The 17,329-nt window shown below is 36.3% G+C and overlaps 7 protein-coding genes across 9 annotated transcripts in view; 5 read left to right on the plus strand and 2 right to left on the minus strand.

The window, feature by feature from the left end:
- Positions 1 to 456, plus strand: part of LOC104784408 (serine/threonine-protein kinase D6PKL1-like) — a 4,518-nt gene extending 4,062 nt beyond the window's left edge. The window contains exon 4 of the mRNA XM_010509438.2: positions 7 to 456. Within this exon, the coding sequence (XP_010507740.1) occupies positions 7 to 209 (203 nt within the window). The 3' untranslated portion in view covers positions 210 to 456. The remainder of the gene's footprint in view (positions 1 to 6) is intronic.
- LOC104783037 lies at positions 1,000 to 4,593 on the minus strand. Its single transcript, XM_010508115.2, has 4 exons — positions 3,405 to 4,593; positions 3,128 to 3,312; positions 2,807 to 3,030; positions 1,000 to 2,068 (listed from the first exon to the last, which is right to left on the minus strand). Exons 1-4 carry the CDS (start codon positions 4,591 to 4,593, stop codon positions 1,282 to 1,284), a joined length of 2,385 nt encoding a protein of 794 aa, XP_010506417.1. The 3' UTR covers positions 1,000 to 1,281.
- Positions 8,304 to 9,335, plus strand: LOC104783038 (ethylene-responsive transcription factor 13-like). Its single transcript, XM_010508117.2, has one exon. The coding sequence runs from the start codon at positions 8,417 to 8,419 to the stop codon at positions 9,167 to 9,169; it is 753 nt and encodes a 250-aa protein (XP_010506419.1). The 5' UTR covers positions 8,304 to 8,416; the 3' UTR covers positions 9,170 to 9,335.
- Positions 10,201 to 10,745, plus strand: LOC109132594 (uncharacterized PE-PGRS family protein PE_PGRS36-like). Its single transcript, XM_019244346.1, has one exon. It carries the CDS (start codon positions 10,311 to 10,313, stop codon positions 10,542 to 10,544), a length of 234 nt encoding a protein of 77 aa, XP_019099891.1. The 5' UTR covers positions 10,201 to 10,310; the 3' UTR covers positions 10,545 to 10,745.
- LOC104783040 (UPF0565 protein C2orf69-like) lies at positions 12,237 to 13,771 on the plus strand. 2 transcript variants are annotated; one of them, XM_010508120.2, is made up of 3 exons: positions 12,237 to 12,627; positions 12,713 to 13,006; positions 13,085 to 13,771. In XM_010508120.2, the coding sequence occupies exons 1-3, from the start codon at positions 12,520 to 12,522 to the stop codon at positions 13,634 to 13,636; spliced, it is 954 nt and encodes a 317-aa protein (XP_010506422.1). In that variant the 5' UTR covers positions 12,237 to 12,519; the 3' UTR covers positions 13,637 to 13,771. The 2 variants fall into 2 exon arrangements, with proteins under 2 accessions (XP_010506422.1, XP_010506423.1); XM_010508121.2 differs by having other exon boundaries at positions 12,716 to 13,006.
- LOC104783039 (probable ribosome biogenesis protein RLP24) lies at positions 13,727 to 15,621 on the minus strand. Of its 2 annotated transcripts, none has more exons than XM_010508118.2 (5): positions 15,510 to 15,621; positions 15,011 to 15,122; positions 14,466 to 14,579; positions 14,230 to 14,366; positions 13,727 to 14,119 (listed from the first exon to the last, which is right to left on the minus strand). In XM_010508118.2, exons 2-5 carry the CDS (start codon positions 15,089 to 15,091, stop codon positions 13,969 to 13,971), a joined length of 483 nt encoding a protein of 160 aa, XP_010506420.1. In that variant the 5' UTR covers positions 15,092 to 15,122; positions 15,510 to 15,621; the 3' UTR covers positions 13,727 to 13,968. The 2 variants fall into 2 exon arrangements, with proteins under 2 accessions (XP_010506420.1, XP_010506421.1); XM_010508119.2 differs by having other exon boundaries at positions 15,011 to 15,112; positions 15,510 to 15,616.
- The window catches only part of LOC104783041 (pentatricopeptide repeat-containing protein At2g44880-like), a 2,954-nt gene continuing 1,440 nt past the window's right edge, over positions 15,816 to 17,329 (plus strand). The window contains exon 1 of the mRNA XM_010508122.2: positions 15,816 to 16,994. Coding sequence (XP_010506424.1) covers positions 15,948 to 16,994 — 1,047 coding nt within the window. The 5' untranslated portion in view covers positions 15,816 to 15,947. The remainder of the gene's footprint in view (positions 16,995 to 17,329) is intronic.

Raw genomic sequence — 17,329 nt, forward strand, 5'->3', positions numbered from 1 at the left:
TTGAAGGTGTGAATTGGGCATTGATAAGGTGTAGCACTCCTCCTGAAGTACCGAGACAAATGGAGACCGAACCGCCACCAAAGTATGGACCGATTGATCCAGTTGGTTTTGGTAGTAATAGCAAAAGGATGATGGGACCACCACCAGTAGCAGCAGCAGCAGCAGACACGAAATCTGGTGGTAAATTTCTAGACTTTGAGTTTTTCTAATGCTTCCGAGAGTTTGTGTTTGGTTCCTTCTTTAGCCATTTTTAGTCTTCTTTATGTCGCTATATATTGTAACCATGCCTCAAGCTTTAGTAGATCAGGAGTGGGGGTTTATTTCTCATAGTAACTTAGGTCTATCTTCTTCTCTTTTTGTATGGAGATTAAATCTTCTTCCATGGAACTAAAACTTTTGTAAGGACATGGAAAGCCCCAAGTCAGAAATTATTTAAGAAAATCTCCTTTGGTACTACTGTTAGGCTTGTCGGTATCCTTCTTCCACCCATAGTAAACTAATAGATTCGTAATGTCAATGTCAATGTCACTGCCTTGTTTTGGGTACATCTATATGAACATCTTTTGTGGTCCCAAAAAATTGTTATGATCTAAAACGAATCAACGATTCAATTATCTTTATTCTAATCCCTCAACTGAACTGATTTTGGCATTTGTATGTGTCTTTTCTTTAAAAGTGTCGGCATGATATTCGCTTGATCTCAACATCCCAAAATGTGAATCGGCTATGATCAAAAGATATAAACCACGCTTGTTTTTGTTAACCGTAGACCCTAGTCTACCAAGAACTTTAAGTGCGGCAGACAAAACAGAGAATGATCACTTGTCAGAGTAAGATCCTAACTCTTTCTCAGGGAATCCGATGAAAACAGGACCCACTGACTAGAGACATTTACATAAGTAGTAACCGACCGACCGGTTTCATGCCAAAAGGAGACAGTTCAAGGTCCGTCCTAGATTTGTAATCAACACCTGCTATGACTTATATATCACCATTAACGAACAAGCAAGAGAGATTGGTTCTTTTATTCATTTTCATTAGAACATGTGGCTGAGAACTACATGAAGAAAAATCCCCACATTTCATAACCAGAAATCAAAAGCCAAGTCCTAGAGACTTCATATATATACATTTTCTTTGCAGAAATAAACAATATCCAAGCAAATCTATCAAACAACCAAGCCCCCAAATAAGCATAAATAAAGAGAGGAAAATTGTAACTATATAGTCTTGTATTTTCCAACTATATAGTATAGTAAAAAGTCTATATAATTTAGTGTGCTATTTGATGGAGTATGAACGAGTGCATACCGTCTGTAAGGATTCCGTGAACAGAGCAGAGAAACTCGTTAAAGCTTGGAACACACCAGGCAAACCCGTCTGCAAGTTATTCAGAGTCATGGCTCTTGTTACATCTATTGCCTTGGAATGCTTCAGCATTTCTTCCTCCACTCTTCTCTGGCATGCTCCTAGCTCCAACTTTTTCTCAGTAAGCGGGTCCCGAGCGTCTAATACGTGTCCGTTGTCTGGTCCTGAATCCGGGAGACCAAACCCGACCGTGGAATACGACTGATAATATTTCCTTTCGATGTTTCTAAGCGAGGAAGCTTTCTTCTCAAGCTCCTTTGATGCTGACTCTGTTCTTTTCTTTATCTTTAGTTCCTCGGACTGTTTCGCGGATATCACGTGAACAACGTTGATGAAGCTTTTGATTGCTTCGGAAGCCACTGTGTCTGGGACTCGGTCTAGAGTAAGCTTCCACTCATCACAAAATGCGTAGGCATCTACTGGCTCTTTGTGACTGGGATTGTCATCTTGGCAAACTGGAAGAAGAGTTAACTTGAACCAGGCTTGAACCGAATGTATGAAGTCCCTTTGGAATTTAATCAGCCGGCAGAAACTAGAGTGCCATAAAGACACAGCTGTTTCCAAGTCACGTGTTGCTTGTCTGTGTAGTTCAGATGTTGATTCCCCTTTGCCTGACCTGTTAATTAGCCCCTGAACTTGCTGTACGATGTTGTTCTGAATCTCGTGGAACTGATGCATTGATTTCCACATGTACATGAAGCTGCACAAGGAAATATCAGAGATTAGTGTGTAACTTTCTGATGTTTAAAGCAAATGCCTATAGGGACTCAAGCAAATACTGAAGCATAATCTTTAGACCCTTAGCATGGATATGGATTTGTCAAAATGGTTTTTTATCACTCTCTTGTTTTTGGCATTACTACAACTACCACACTTGAAACTTGGTTAGGGACCTTTAAAATGTAGGCTCTAAAATGCCACTCACACTGGGGAAGATCTCTCTCTAATCTCTATCTAACACGACGGATACCAGAAATCAGCATTAGATATTAGCCAATAAGCCTAATCAAAATACTCAGCCTGTGTAATTTAGGCAAAGACATGATCACCAAAGGAGCTTACTTGTTAGTTGTTACTTGGTCTAGATAAGCTATAAAAGCCCAAAACAATACAATATTTAAGAGAGTTAAGAATCTTTTCTTTGTCTCAATCTAAGAAGCAGCTAATCATATTACGGAATTCACTATTCTACAGAAGGCATGGGGATAACTAACTTCTGAAGCTAGCAATTTTTCAACTAATTAGTGTTCACCTACTTGATGAGTCCATACAATTCTTTTAGAGATGTGAAAGTAGGTGGAAGAATACCTACGGACTTCTACAATTAAATTATGATACAGACCTGTCAATGCACGCAGCTGGTAGGAGTGCAACTAATAGCGAACATGATATCATAACATTGATACACAATTAGATAAATCAAACAATGCAAACATACCCATGACAGAGCTCAACGAGCTGCGGGACAAGATCAGTATCTCGAAGGCGGATAATTGCAGTAGACGTTGTGCTGACGGCCTGAGAAGTAACAATTATAAGAGACTGTAACCTCGTGATAGAGCCCTTTGTCTTGTCTAACTTAATCTCATTCTCTCCCTTGTACTCTTGGCTTTGAAGCTTTGACAACTTCTTTTCGTGCTCAATCTTCAACCCTTCTCTAGCCTGAAAGTTCATTCGTATCTCCAATAATTAGTGAAACCAAAACCTACGAAAAATGACAAAAAAACTGATTCAAATTGAACAAACAGTAGAGACCTACCTTGACTTCCTCATAGAGTTTCTTTTCCCATGCCAAGAGGCGGTCTAGACTGGAAGATAGGCTCTTAGGACCACCCGGCTGGTCCAATGCGGTTGTGTCAAGCCTGTACTTGACTTCCAACGGCGGCTTTGACGTCCAGGTTGAGCTCAGGTTGCTCAATACACTACTCGAATGAATCACCGTCTCTAAACACACGAAATTCACAATGCAAAATCAAAATCAACTTTCAAACTGCGTTCATAAATTAACCTAATTCGAATCTATCAAGCAAACTCACTCTTCAATTGGCTGAAACTGCGATCAAGCTGAGCCCTGCCAAGATGGAGCATCTGAGAAACTTGGTCACCAGCAGAGGCCGCCTTGTCAAAATTCTCCTTAATAGCATCAACAATCTCCTTCAAATCTCTATGTCTAACCACCATCTCTCCTCCGCCTCTGTAGCTACCAGAAGACGTCGTCGCGTCATCTGCTTTGCCGTACTTCTCTTGTGAAACACCACCTCCATACTCCTGCGGCATTGCTTGGGGCGGTTTCTGATGGTACTCCCGTCTCATCGAACTCGTCTTCACAGAAGATCCGAAGTCGGAACGAGTCCCAATCTCAGACACTGACTCTCTATCCTCTTCCTCCTCCTCCTCCGCGGCCTCAGATGAGCTCGTCGTACTGTAATGATCATGATCCTCCCATTCGCTACACTGTACTTCCTCTCTCTCAGTCTTCTCTTCTTCCTCAACCGCACCTTTCATAGACTCCAACTGCTTCTGCTTCTGCTTCTTCATATGGAAAAACTCATGCTCCGATCTCTCTGTTTCGGTATCATCTCCATCAACCAGATGACCATAACGGTTCTGCTGTTGCCTCTCTTGAGATTTCCGATCGAAGAACTCAGAATCAGGAGGGGAAGGAGGGTAAAAGTTCTCCCAGTTCCACACGGAAGAAGCTTGAGAAGGAGTGGCTGAGTAAGTAGAGTTCTGGTAAGCAGTAGGGTAGAAGCTCGGCATGAAATTGGATCTCTCACTAGACGAAGGACTCGAGAGAATATGAGGCAACTTCGGTTGTTGTTGCTGATGTTGTTTCCGGCGCCGATTAGATGACGCTGTAACAATCGGAGGTAGTTTCGAGCTAGCAACGGAAGGAGACCGTGAAGGAGGAGCCGGCGGTTGAGTATAGACCGAAGAAGGAGCAGGTGACGGCGGAACAAACTTGGCGGACGAGTGTTGAGACGACGGCGGTGGAGGAGGATGAGTATGGAGAAAAACAGCCGGAGTCTGATCTGATACAGCTAGAGGCTCACCGGCGGCGAATGATGAAAGAGCAGATCCGGTGAGACGAAGCGATCTGCAGTAATCGGCGTGAGCTGCAGCTAGGTGATGTCGTGCGTTGACAGATTCCGTCATGAGACGGCGGCGATCTTTGCACCGCCGTACGGTGTCTTCATTATCGAGCTTCGACGCTGCACATCCCATGGTTTCTCTCTGTCGCCTGAGTTAACTTAAACGGCGGCGCGTGGAGTCGCCTCGGTTGTGCTCTGCATTATTATTATTTTTTCAATAGAGAATCACAGAAAAAGGAATGGGGGAGAAAGTTTCTTAGCTGTTTCCACTTGATCGGACTCTCTCTCTCTCTCTCTCTCTCTATTTTCTTATCTTTTTCACTTTTATTATTTCTTTTAAAATACAAAGGTTCCTTTTTCTATTTTATTGTTCCCCAGTACTTACTGAGTACTGATAACGAGTCAGTGACTGTCATTAACCTGGACTAGTGTTCTTTTTTCCACTTTGTTACTAAAACAAATTTTGATTTCCCACCAAGTTAATTGTTGTTTAATGCAGTATACAAATTTGACCAGTAGTATAATAGAGTTTTAAATTTGAAAAATACCGTTTTTATTTATGTTGATTATATTATAAGATTTAAGATGGTGCGTCCGTTGATGTAGATGTATTTAATGATAATAAAAAAAAAATCATACTCTCTCCGTTTTAATATTTAAAATGTTATGAATGAAAACATGCAGATTAAGAAATAACCACTTTAAAAAAGTTCAACTAATTATAAACAAGACTGCATAAAATAAATCATAAAATAAATAATAAGAAAATATAAAAATAATCTAAAAGTTATTTAAAAAGTTGAAAATATCTTATATTATAAAATAAAGGAAGTATTAAAATATGCTTTGTGTTGTTTTATTGTGGTTTGGGTAGGTAGTAGATTAAATTTGGAAAGACTAAAGTTGGAGTACAATATTATTAGTTAAATTACTAGTTGTAGATTATTATTAGAACAATCTAACGTAATTGCAAATCTGAGAATGGAAATATTTGAGTTCTTAGGGAAGTCATTGAATCGTTGGCTAAAACGGCAGGATGTTTACACTCGGAGTTTTAAAACGGTGTGTAACATGTCGTTGGGAAGAGTCTTTTTACACCGTTTATAGAAAGAAAGTATCCACATTCCACAACAACAAAAAAACAAAAAACAACAACATGCATTTACTTTTTTTGTTGCTTTCCAACTTTGTACAAGAGGTTTCATCAGCAATGGTGAAAAGTGAAAAAAAATAAAAACAACGACATGTAAAAAGAATATCACAAATCAGACTTAAAATAAAAATAGTATTAGGTAGTATATTTAGAAATTGTTCTATCTTTTTTTTAAAGTGAGCTTCGTTGCATCTAATTCGCCTTCTTTTACAATGGATGCATCATGCATGCTTGGTTGCTTCCGTAAATGTAACGTGGGTACTTTTATTTTCTTTCGGAATTGATTAAGCAAACACTTGAAGCTATTAAATCATATTTCACCTTGTTTTGTATTCGCCAATCACCAATTATCAAACGTAGTGATATATATATATATATATATATATATATATATATATTACGTTCACTAAAATGAGTAAGTAAAAAAATACAAAGGAAAATAAAGATGGATAAGAATTGATATAAAGTATGTGGAGACGTCAGCACCTTCGAAAATGACCCAACTGATTTTTTTTTGTTTTCCCTTTTATAAAAGCACAACTTTTTGTTTTATCTTATCTTTTTTTGGTTGTAATCTTTTGATTACGAATATTCTTTATAAGTTTTAGATTTCAGAGATATTCATATAGATCTTGTTCTTAAAGCTTTCCCAGCTGTGATGTCAATTTTATTCTCTAGGTGAATCAAATGTGGTTAATTTATTTTCTAAGTGTGTTAATGATGTCTCTGGTTTAGCTAATGTTTACACTCTACCATTCACGATATACAGAATCATTTCTACAATGATTCTTCTTAAGTAAAGATTTATGCTGAACCGAATCAATAGTTGAAAACACACACAAACCATACAATTTAATTAGAATCATTGCGTCTTTATAGTTAGGTGTCCGGAGCAGCCATGTGGAGTGGACTGTTGTCTTTTGTGATATAATATTATTGTCTCTCTCTATACTTAGATATGAGTCCAAATCGTGGCGTTGGACGTTGGTCCCATTACTACACCACTTGATTTTGATCGTGCCGGCTTTAACGGGCCTTCATAAGGTAATATACTAATATCACTTATTTGGTCGTTGGCCCATTATTGAAAGAAACCATCTAACATAGAAGAACATTACGTAACGTACGTCATATTCCCCCACGTATACAACAAAACTGCTGAGTTTTATACGTAAAATAAACCTAACATACACATCGAGTGCCAAGTGCCAACGTATCTTCACTGTTTTCAATTATATTCGATTCGGATAACTAAAAATACTCGGTACAATTTATTTAAACGTTTTTATCATATTGTGCTACTTTATAGAGATGTTACAACGAAATGAACAAATAACAAATAGAGTGAATGAAAACAAAAATGGCAACTAACAAAACGTGTCTTTGACAGTCACAGTGCGTCGACTTTTTAATTTTTGTCGTCAGGCTTAATTATATATTTTAATAAACAATTAGCACGTGAAAATTGTGTCCTTTCGATTTGTTATTTGTTTTTTTTTTCTTAATGGTTTTAATTTGCAGAGCTTTTATACTTTATTCATGGAGAAAAACGAAGATCTAGTCTTATGTTTTTTTTATTGATTATATTCAATTCTATTCCATATGGGAGTAGATTAATTTTTTTTTTTTTGGGTAGAATGGGAGTAGATTAATTTTATACTATCTTATATTCAATTCCATATTTCCATATATACCGAGAAAATGTTGTATTACTGTATGTAGTAATATAATTTTGTTAGACTCGTCATTAACGAATCTTGTTATTTCCATTTTCCATACCTTTCTTGACTTCGCACTCCTGCGTTGTGTTGCACGTTTCAAGTATTTTATACAAGTTCTTCTCTTCTCTTTTTTTTTTTTTTTTTTTTTTTTTTTTTTTTTTTTTTTTTTTTTTTTTTTTTTTTTTNATGAAGTTAATATTGAAAAATTTATGTAGTTTGACTGTAATAAACAACAAAAAGGATGATCGACCAAAACAAGTGATTTAATACTGTTTTACATATATCCAAAGAGATATATGAGTTTAGAGAATGTCTTATACACATAAAGTTTGGATCATAAACCACAACAAGTTAAATTGGTCGAAAACTCGAAATTAAGTAAATTTCCAACCGTTTTAATTTGTTAGTTTGTTGGGTTTTTTTTTTTCTTGATACCTTTTGTTTCTTTATTGGTGATCAATCGGTTATTTGAGAAAATTATTGAAAGAATTATATTAAATCATTTATATAATATTCGTCCTAGCTAGGCTCTCGTAACCTGGCACGATGATATACACATGTGACCTACTTTCTTAAACTAAAATTTAAATAACTTACAGATTTTGGTAACAACATGAACAAATAATAGTATACGACACCTTCTTGATTTTATATATCGTTTTTGACTTGACATCAAGGTACAGAATTATAGGATAAAAAATGAAGAGAGACAAAATATCATTGAAAAAGAAAGACCAAAAAAGACCAATAGTCCAAACAAAATATTTCGTCACTGTTCTATTATTAACAAAGAACGAGGCAAGGAAATTTAAAAAAAAAAAAAAAAAAACAAACAAAACGAATCTTCAAAGAATGTAACAACTATTATAAATCAACGACGTCGTTTCAGTACTTTAAAGAACCTTCCATGGACCTTCTCTCAATCCATTACCTTTATAAACTCCTCCACGAGTATATATAATTTCTCTTCACTTCATTCGATTTCCAAAACAAACACAATCTTAACTGTACAAACCGAAAAAAAAAAAAAAACTCTCTTAATCCACTCTCATCATCAAGGTCATCATTAATTAAGTTTTTTAATGTCTGGTTTTAATTACAGCGACTCGTCGTTAATAAGCTCATCTGAATCCGTGAATAACGGCGTTAACTCACAGTCACAGATGTACTTCCGTAACCCGAGTTTCAGCAACGTTATCTTAAACGATAACTGGAGCGATTTGCCGTTAAGTGTCGACGACTCACAAGACATGGCTATCTACAACACTCTCCGCGACGCCGTCAGCTCCGGCTGGACACCTGTCGTTCCTCCCCCCGTTTCATCATCATCTCCGGCGACGACGACTACGGACGAGCTTTTCGTTAGAGAAGAAGAGGAGAAGAAGACTCCTACGGCGAAGGCGAGTGGATCACACGCGCCGAGGCAAAAGGGTATGCAGTACAGAGGAGTGAGGAGGAGGCCGTGGGGGAAGTTCGCCGCGGAGATTAGGGATCCGAAGAAGAACGGAGCTAGGGTTTGGCTCGGGACTTACGAGACGCCGGAAGACGCGGCGGTGGCTTACGACAGAGCGGCGTTTCAGCTTAGGGGATCGAAAGCTAAGCTTAACTTCCCGCATTTGATTGGGTCTTGTAAATACGAGCCGGTTAGGATTAGGCCTCGCCGTCGTTCGCCGGAGCCGAGTGTTTCCGAGCAGTTGTCGCCGGAGCAGAAGATGGAAGAAGGCGAGTCTAGGTTCGTGGTTCCGGAGCTGGATTTCTCGGTGGATCAGTTTTGCTTCGATGGTAGTTTATTAATGGATCAATCTGAGTGTTCTTATTTTGATAATCAAACATGATTTAGTTTTTTTTAATTAACTTTTAAGTAAAGCTTTTTTTTATTTTTTAAAGATTGAATAAGCAAATATTTGTTTATCGGGTTTGCTGTATGAACCATTTGATCATATGATCTTATGTAATGTGATGGAAAATATATATATATATATATATGGAGGTCTTTTTTTCTTTCTTTTGTTTTTTCGATTCCATACATTATTAACAAATTGACTTTAAATACTACAACTTTAGATATATATAGATGCCAATGTCACCTGACTCGATGATGGGTGCATCTATCTCTATATGATAGAAAATGGCCAAGAGGATTTCAAACAATATTACAATTGCGTTTTCGTTACCATTTTTGCTATACGGCTAGTCTTTTTTTGTTTCTACCATTTTTGGAAATTTTTGAACTGTTTATATTGTCAGCATCTTAAGGAAGTTGGATAGGCCTATATTGAAGACATTTCTTTTGGTGGCCGAATCTGTCGATTTCAGTTTGGAATAGCAAAAATCATGACACGTTGTGTGGGAGTTGAAGTTGATGGGCTGCTTCTACGTTACGAGAAAAGTTACGCATTAATTTGGTATTGATCACAATGATCACGTTTTCTTTCTCCTGTTTTTTTTTTTTGTTTCCGCAGCCCTTGTTGCTAGGATTTGAGATATACATTATATGCGTAACAAATATGTAGTTTTAAAATTAAGTTTAGAGGTTTAAAAATGTTATATTACAGTATATATATGTAAATTTTGAGAGTTCAGTATGTAGGTCCAACACTCCAACCAAACTTGGAAGCTTTGGTTAAATGAAAGCAATGGGAAATTATGATTGGTTCTTAATCTTTTCGGTTCATTACTCAACAAATCTTTTCTGAAAGAAACAAATTACCTTGAATGATTATTTATAGGCTATTATATTACACAAAACATTACAAAATACAACATAAATTTTTTAAAAAGTAAATTAATGCATGGTACAAAGCATCAAGCGGCGGTATGAGACTATGAGTAACTAACCAAACCAAAACACACCAGAATAATGAAACAACTCAGTACAACAAATAATATAATAAAAAGATACATCAATCACATGGAGTGAAAATTCAAGGACTCGATGTAGTAGTAGAAGACGGAGGGGAGAAGAACGGAATATTAATGGATGGGAGATTAGTCGGAAGAGAAGGAATTACTGTCGGAAATGAAGGCAAAGTTGGCATTGGAGGCATTGCAGTGGGAATCGTGGGAAGCTTTGGTTGTGGCAAAGTTGATGGCATTGGAAATGGAGGCATTGCAGTGGGTATTGTGGGAAGAGTTGGTAGAGTCGGTTGTGGCAATGTTGATGGCAATGGAGGTAGCCCCATTGTCGGGATAGGTAAATTTGGAATTTGAGGAAGAGGTTGTTGCTGGAGAAGCTTTCGCGAGGCCGAGCAAGTGTTGATCGTATTAAAGAAAGAGAGACTCACTAAAAAAGCAATGAAAAAGAACTTGTATGATGCCATTTTTAGGTGTGTTAATGTATCTCTCTGATTATGGCTAAGCCTCCTTAAATGCTTCACTTGTATTTGCTTTGTGCTGATGAGAAATTTAAAGATGTGCGATTGAGTTTATATAGTGGCAGGATTACAAATACTATTGTGTACAAGATCATATATGGTTTTTGGTAGGTGTATTTTACGGTTTCTGTATGGTTGGCTTGAGCTTTTTGTTAGTTCAACTTATTGTGTTTTTTTTTAAAGATTATTTTGACAATCCATGGATTTCTATTAAGGTTAGTTCAACAATCCAAACCCTCCGACTCTAGTACACGTTGCTACCTAAAATAACCAAACTTTACACCATCCTTTTGAGTTTAATGTATAATCTAGCTTATTTAACTTTTCATAAAAAAGAAATAAAAGTTTAATAAAAAAGAAAGAAAAGTTTAATTTATTGAAATTATGATATATCAAACACAAAGTAAACTCAAAACCTTCTTTGACCAAAAAAAAAAAACTTCAAAACATCAAATAATTATAATCACTGTTTTGTCATAGCATTATAATTAAAAACTAGATTAAGACCCGTGCTAGAGCACGGATTGAAATTTTTATATAAAATATAATTTATGTGATTGTTTTTAAAAGTTTTTTTTGGATAAAACATTATGCAATAAAATCATATGCTAAATACGATGGCTTGAAAAAAGACATCTATATTTGTAAGTTTTATATTGTTAATAATTTAGATAAGTACCGTGCTATAACTCTAGTCAAATTTTTTTGGATACAAAATTTTGTATATTTTATATATTAAAAATTTATTTTAATATATTGTATTAGGTTATATATGTGAAGTTATTTCAACAATATATATTTTATATCATGACTTGAATGTCATTATAAGACATAATTTTGTAAATTTGGTTTTTAAAAACGAGTTATTATATTATGAGTAATTTAATATATTGTTATACTTTTTGTTTTAATATACTTAGTTTCTTGAAATTCTTTCATATTATATTGACATATTATTGACATTGCTATAACAAAACAATTTAGAGTGTTTATAGTTTCTAACTTTTATATCAAGTTTCAATATATTAAAAAAAATTCAAAATAAATTATTTAAAGTTGATTATATTATATAAAATTATAAAATTCAACAAAAAATTATAATATAAATAAAAGGATTTTTATCATTATCTTGATTAAGATATTAGAAATCACGATTAATTGTTATTATTTGCTTAGATTTTATTCCTTTTTTTATGCTTACCAGTATTTTTTTGTGGACAACTAATTCGGAATATTCTGTTTATTGTTTTTGGAAACAACGTGATGTACCAATTAAATATTTGGAGGATATATTTTAGTGTCAGTAAAAGAAGAATTAAGAATATTCTAAAATTAATTGTCTAAAATCTATTGAAATTTTAATCTTCCGAAAATAAACAGTTAGACGGGTTACATCTAACATATATCTTGTAACAAATTAATATCAATTTTTTTATAACTCATTTGTAATCTATTATTAAAATTATATAGTCTACAAATTTGAAGTCGTGTACTTCAGTATTATTAAATATGGGATCACCAAATCAGAAAATCCATATACCAATACAAGACCCTGTTCCTGAGTCTTTAGCTTAATCCATAAAGCTCAACTTCCGGTGTCTCATCACATGCCATATAATACCCAATCTAAAGAAGCTCTAAGCAGTAGTGTGACGAACAGAGACTTTTAGTAGATCTTCGCATCTGTTGACGTAGTCCTTGTGATTTAACGCACACAACATGTTCGTCAAAATTCCCAAGTGAGTGTTATCAAAGTCACGGTCTTTAATCGATTAACTCGTTAAGGAATCGAAATCAGAATTTGTCTGATCATGGAACGATGGTCCGGCGTTTTGAAGATTCCGTTGGATGCTAGTACTAGTAACTACTACAGAGTTGCAGCATCTCTTTGCCTTTCTTCATCTTCCAAAATCCCAACTGTGAGTGCCACTTTCTCTTTTATTCCCTGTTCCTAATTTTCTAATTCATGCTCATTTTTTAAAAGCTTAATTTTTTTTTAATCAGCAGGTGGCTTCTGCAAATGCAATATTCTTTCATGGGGACAGAGTTCAAGACACTGGGAGTCCTGTGATTGAGAGGCTTTATGATCTGCAGAAAGTAGCTGAGATCATTGTTTCTAAATTTGGTAACTCTGTCAATGCTTGGGTTGTTGAAGCTTCTGTCTTTGATGGACCATTTGCTATTTACAAGGACTTTGTTCCATCAGTGAATCAATGGGGAGAACCAAAAACTTATCTCCCAACTGGCTTCCCAGCTTCTTCATCAATTGTCTCCCTCTTATCTAGTTGCCTCCATGAGGTACTATTTCTCTCGTTTATGCTATCCATTGGTCTCTTTGGCTTCTTCGTATATTAACCATATGATTCTTCAAATCAGGCAAAGAACCTCATTTTGAAGGAAGGCAAAGAATTGTGTTTGATAGACCAGATTGCATCAGTTCATCACTGTCCCAGAACTATTGTTCTTGGATTTAGCAAGGGTGGGGTTGTCATAAACCAGCTCATGAGTGAGATCAGTTCCTTGGATATAAACTTTGCTGAACCTATGAGCCAGCATGAAAAGATTCAGATCATTCCAGCCTCCAAAGAAAGCTTCCTCAACAGTATTTCTCAAGTTCATTATATCGATGTAGGACTGAACTCTTCTGGTGCCTACATTACTGATCAGAATGCCGCACAGAGAATCTCCCAACGCCTTTCACGAGGATCAGACTCGCTACGCATTGTCATTCATGGAACTCCTAGGCAGTGGTGTGATAAGCAGCGTGGCTGGATTCGCAAGGAAAAAGATGAGCTAGTTCGTTTGCTCGAAGCTGAAACTGAAAATTCCGGTGGGAAACTACATGTCCTTGAAAGATTCTATTTTTCTGGTAGACTTCCTGATTTGCAAATGCACTTTGAGATCATTGATGCTATGGATGTCTCTTAAACATTTTGCATGATAAATGCCACTTTATCTTAGCTTATGTTACATTGCGCATAGCTTATATAAAACGAAAGATAAAACATAACACCAAAGAAGACAAAGACATAATAAATATTACTCTCGACTCTGTTTGTTTTCTATCAGAAAGTAATAGATAATAATACATTGCAAATGAAAGTAACTTAAAAGTCATTTTATCAGTACAAAAACCAAAACTTTCTTTTTTTGAAGACATTAAAAAAACTCATGGACTAATGTAAGGCTTTTTTGTAAGATGACACCAGCTTCAGAGTAAGTGAGTAGGCTTTTAAATGGATCATAACGTTTCCACAGAATCACTCTTCCATGGCTTCGTTTTGAATAGACTTCTCTTTGGGAACAACAACTTTGACCTTCTCTGAAACTCCGGGAGCCCGGACCAAATTAATCTGGTTATTTAGCTCCTTCTTATCCTCATTGAATTTCTTCTGTTTGTTTGGCTTCAACCTAAGTCCCACACAAAAAAAACAAAACAATCATAATCAAAAACAGAGTCTAATTTCAAATTCATACAAGCAGTGCTTTCAAGGATTTGTAGAAGAAGAAGGAATGTATACCTGTTTTCAATATGTTTGGCCTCTCTAGCGCTTCTGATCTTATCTATCTTCTTGATAGCCTTGAGTGTATTCTCTGTTACGTTCCTGTCATATCTCTCAGGTCTGTTTCTCTTCTTCTCAAACTCAAATGTTTTATCCTTTTAGGGTCAAGGAAACAAAGAAAGACAAGCAGAATGGTGAGCTGCGAGCATTATTAACTAGATAACCCTAGGGAAACATAAATACTTAACACGTACCTTAGTCATGTCCTTTCCATGTGCCGCTCTGAATGATTTAGTCCATTTCACTTTACGTGGGTTTCTCTTCATCTTGAAGTTTTTGTGACATTTCGACCTACAGAACCGGAAAATCTGCAAAGGAGAAGATAACTTGTTTTGTAACTTAATCACAATATATGCATTAGAAACAAAGCTAACCGATTACATGAAAACCGATGAGATGCTTGGTTAGCGTTTACACTCAAAACAAGAACACAACATGTGTAGGCTTCTTATATACTAAACTCCTAGACAAAGATGCCATTAATTTGGAAACACTGGTCATTTTTTGCTAAACAATCATACAACTAACCACAGACATCAAAATTGGTCATTTAAGCTAGAGAACCATACAATTTCCTTTAGCTAGGACTAAGGAAATATGATGAACTCATGAACATAACATATTTCTACCCCAAAGCGAAAAATTGAAAATGTTTAAAACCACAAAAGCATATCAATTAAACCATACAAAAGATTCAAGCAGGGTAATATAAAGATTGATGCCAAATTAAATAAATTACCTTGGCATCATTGCGGACAAACTGAATACCATGTCCAGGATATATTGTGGACGAGCAAAACCAACACTTGACCAATCTCATTTTGCCTCGTCTTGGAAACCCCTACAGGAGACTGTACCAAAGTTAAAAAGACATGTAAAACTGAAACTAAAACCACTAAAATCACAACCAACACACACAGAAAAAGGAATCTACTTTCCTAGAAATAAAGATGTTTGACTTATAAATAAGAAGTACGAAGCAGGTAAGATAAAGTTTCAATTTTTATCAAAACTTATGGTTACTATGAAGAGATACTTCAGTATACAACACAAAAACTCGTCCACGGATGTAGTAAGCAGGAGAACCTTAGGATTATTTATCATAAAAATTTCAACATTTTAAAACCCTAGATTTCAACAAGAGATGAAGAATCATAACAAAACAAACAAAAACAAACGAAGGAGATAGGTTATGAGAATGAATTGGAGAAAAGCATATTTGAGAATTTAGGACAAACCTGTAGGTGATTCTAATTAGCGAGAGCGATTTCAAGAACAGGTTTCGCTTTGAGCCTCCCGAAGAAAGGAGTTCTAAAGACAAAGTAGCCAGCCGCGAGAAGAAGACGATTAGGGTTTATGTAAACCTCCGAACGTCGTCGTTTTGTCACTTGCCCTTATTTTAATTATAGGCCCATAACCCAACAATGATGCAAGTCATATGTCAATGTATGTTGGCCCATTAACGCAAATTTTCAGTTTTTGTTTTTGTTTTTGTTTTTTAAGAAGAAAATTGTACAATTTCTGGTAATAAAAGGCGATGATGATGATGTTAATGATGATGATGAATTGATGGTGATGATGAATGTTAATGATGATGATGAATTGATGATTATACTTATGACTCATGGTCAATGAAGACTTACACAGCATTGAGCTCCTAGTTTTGCAATAAGACGATGATGTTATACGAGCGAGAAACTCAACCGGTATGGCTTCCGACTGAGAGAAAGTGTTTTAATCTTCTCCAACAATGTCACCGACACGGCAGATTCTCACTTCTTCAGATTTATGCTTTCATGCTCCGCCACGCCATAGAGACCAACGTTAAAATTTTCACCAAGTTCTTGGTTTGTTCTTTGTCGGTTGCTGGGATTGGTTATGCCCGTAAGTTGTTCGATCAAAGGCCTCAAAGAGAAGACAGTTTCCTCTGTAACTCCATGATCAAGGCCTATCTTGAAACTCGTCATTACACTGATTCGTTTGCTCTTTACAGAGATCTTAGAAAGGAAGAGACTTGTTTTGCTCCTGACAATTTTACTTTCACGACTTTGATAAAGTCCTGTACTTTGAGTTTGTGTGTTTACCAAGGTCTACAGTTGCATAGCCAGATTTGGAGATCTGGGTTTTGTGCAGATATGTATGTTTCGACTGGAGTTGTTGATATGTATGCTAAATTTGGGAAAATGGGATGTGCGAGGGATGTGTTCGATGAAATGCCTCAGAGAAGTGAGGTTTCTTGGACGGCTCTAATCTGTGGGTATGTTAGGTGTGGAGAGCTGGATTTGGCGAGTAAGCTCTTTGATGAGATGCCTCAAGTTAAGGACGTTGTGGTATATAACGCAATGATGGATGGTTACGTTAAATCTGGTGATATGGCCTCTGCCAGAAGATTGTTTGATGAGATGACTCATAAAACTGTCATCACTTGGACCACTATGATACATGGTTACTGCAACGACAATGACATAGAATCTGCGAGGCTTTTGTTTGATGCTATGCCGGAAAGGAACTTAGTTTCTTGGAATACAATGATAGGAGGATACTGTCAGAATCAAAAGCCTCTCGAAGCTATAAGATTGTTTCAAGAAATGCAGGCAACCACCTCTCTAGATCCGGATGATGTGACTATTGTGTGTGTGCTACCAGCTATTTCTGACATGGGTGCTCTCAGTCTGGGTGAATGGTGTCACCATTTTGTGCAGAGGAAAAAGCTCGATAAGAAGGTGAAAGTGTGTACTGCAGTTCTTGATATGTACTCGAAATGTGGGGAGATAGAGAAGGCGAAAAGAATGTTTGATGAGATGCCAGAGAAAGAAGTAGCCTCTTGGAATGCTATGATACATGGGTATGCTTTGAATGGGAATGCACGTGCAGCTTTGGATCTATTCTTGGCAATGCTGAAAGAAGTAAAGCCAGATGAGGTCACAGTGCTTGCAGTTCTCTCAGCTTGTAACCATGGCGGATTAGTGGAGGAAGGAAGAAAGTGGTTCCACGTGATGAGAGAAGAATTTGGCCTGAATGCTAAAATTGAGCACTATGGCTGTATGGTTGATATACT

Source organism: Camelina sativa, chromosome 4, assembly GCF_000633955.1.
Source record: "Camelina sativa cultivar DH55 chromosome 4, Cs, whole genome shotgun sequence".
NCBI classification, from domain to species: Eukaryota; Viridiplantae; Streptophyta; class Magnoliopsida; order Brassicales; family Brassicaceae; genus Camelina; species Camelina sativa.

What these genes read in the sequence shown, in the direction of transcription:
- LOC104783040 (XM_010508120.2), top strand. Translation starts at nt 12,520, where the DNA reads ATGGAACGATGGTCCGGCGTTTTGAAGATTCCGTTGGATGCTAGTACT. An exon ending in CATCTTCCAAAATCCCAACT is followed by an intron (nt 12,628 to 12,712) that starts GTGAGTGCCACT and finishes TTTTTTAATCAG; the next exon opens with CAGGTGGCTTCTGCAAATGC. An exon ending in TATCTAGTTGCCTCCATGAG is followed by an intron (nt 13,007 to 13,084) that starts GTACTATTTCTC and finishes TCTTCAAATCAG; the next exon opens with GCAAAGAACCTCATTTTGAA.
- LOC104783039 (XM_010508118.2), bottom strand. Translation starts at nt 15,091, where the DNA reads ATGAGATTGGTCAAGTGTTGGTTTTGCTCGTCCACAATATATCCTGGA. An exon ending in TTGTCCGCAATGATGCCAAG is followed by an intron (nt 14,580 to 15,010) that starts GTAATTTATTTA and finishes TCTCCTTTGCAG; the next exon opens with ATTTTCCGGTTCTGTAGGTC. An exon ending in GCCAAACATATTGAAAACAG is followed by an intron (nt 14,120 to 14,229) that starts GTATACATTCCT and finishes TGTGGGACTTAG; the next exon opens with GTTGAAGCCAAACAAACAGA.
- LOC104783038 (XM_010508117.2), top strand. Translation starts at nt 8,417, where the DNA reads ATGTCTGGTTTTAATTACAGCGACTCGTCGTTAATAAGCTCATCTGAA.
- LOC104783037 (XM_010508115.2), bottom strand. Translation starts at nt 4,593, where the DNA reads ATGGGATGTGCAGCGTCGAAGCTCGATAATGAAGACACCGTACGGCGG. An exon ending in CAGTTTCAGCCAATTGAAGA is followed by an intron (nt 3,313 to 3,404) that starts GTGAGTTTGCTT and finishes TCGTGTGTTTAG; the next exon opens with AGACGGTGATTCATTCGAGT. An exon ending in AACTCTATGAGGAAGTCAAG is followed by an intron (nt 3,031 to 3,127) that starts GTAGGTCTCTAC and finishes ATGAACTTTCAG; the next exon opens with GCTAGAGAAGGGTTGAAGAT.
- LOC109132594 (XM_019244346.1), top strand. Translation starts at nt 10,311, where the DNA reads ATGGATGGGAGATTAGTCGGAAGAGAAGGAATTACTGTCGGAAATGAA.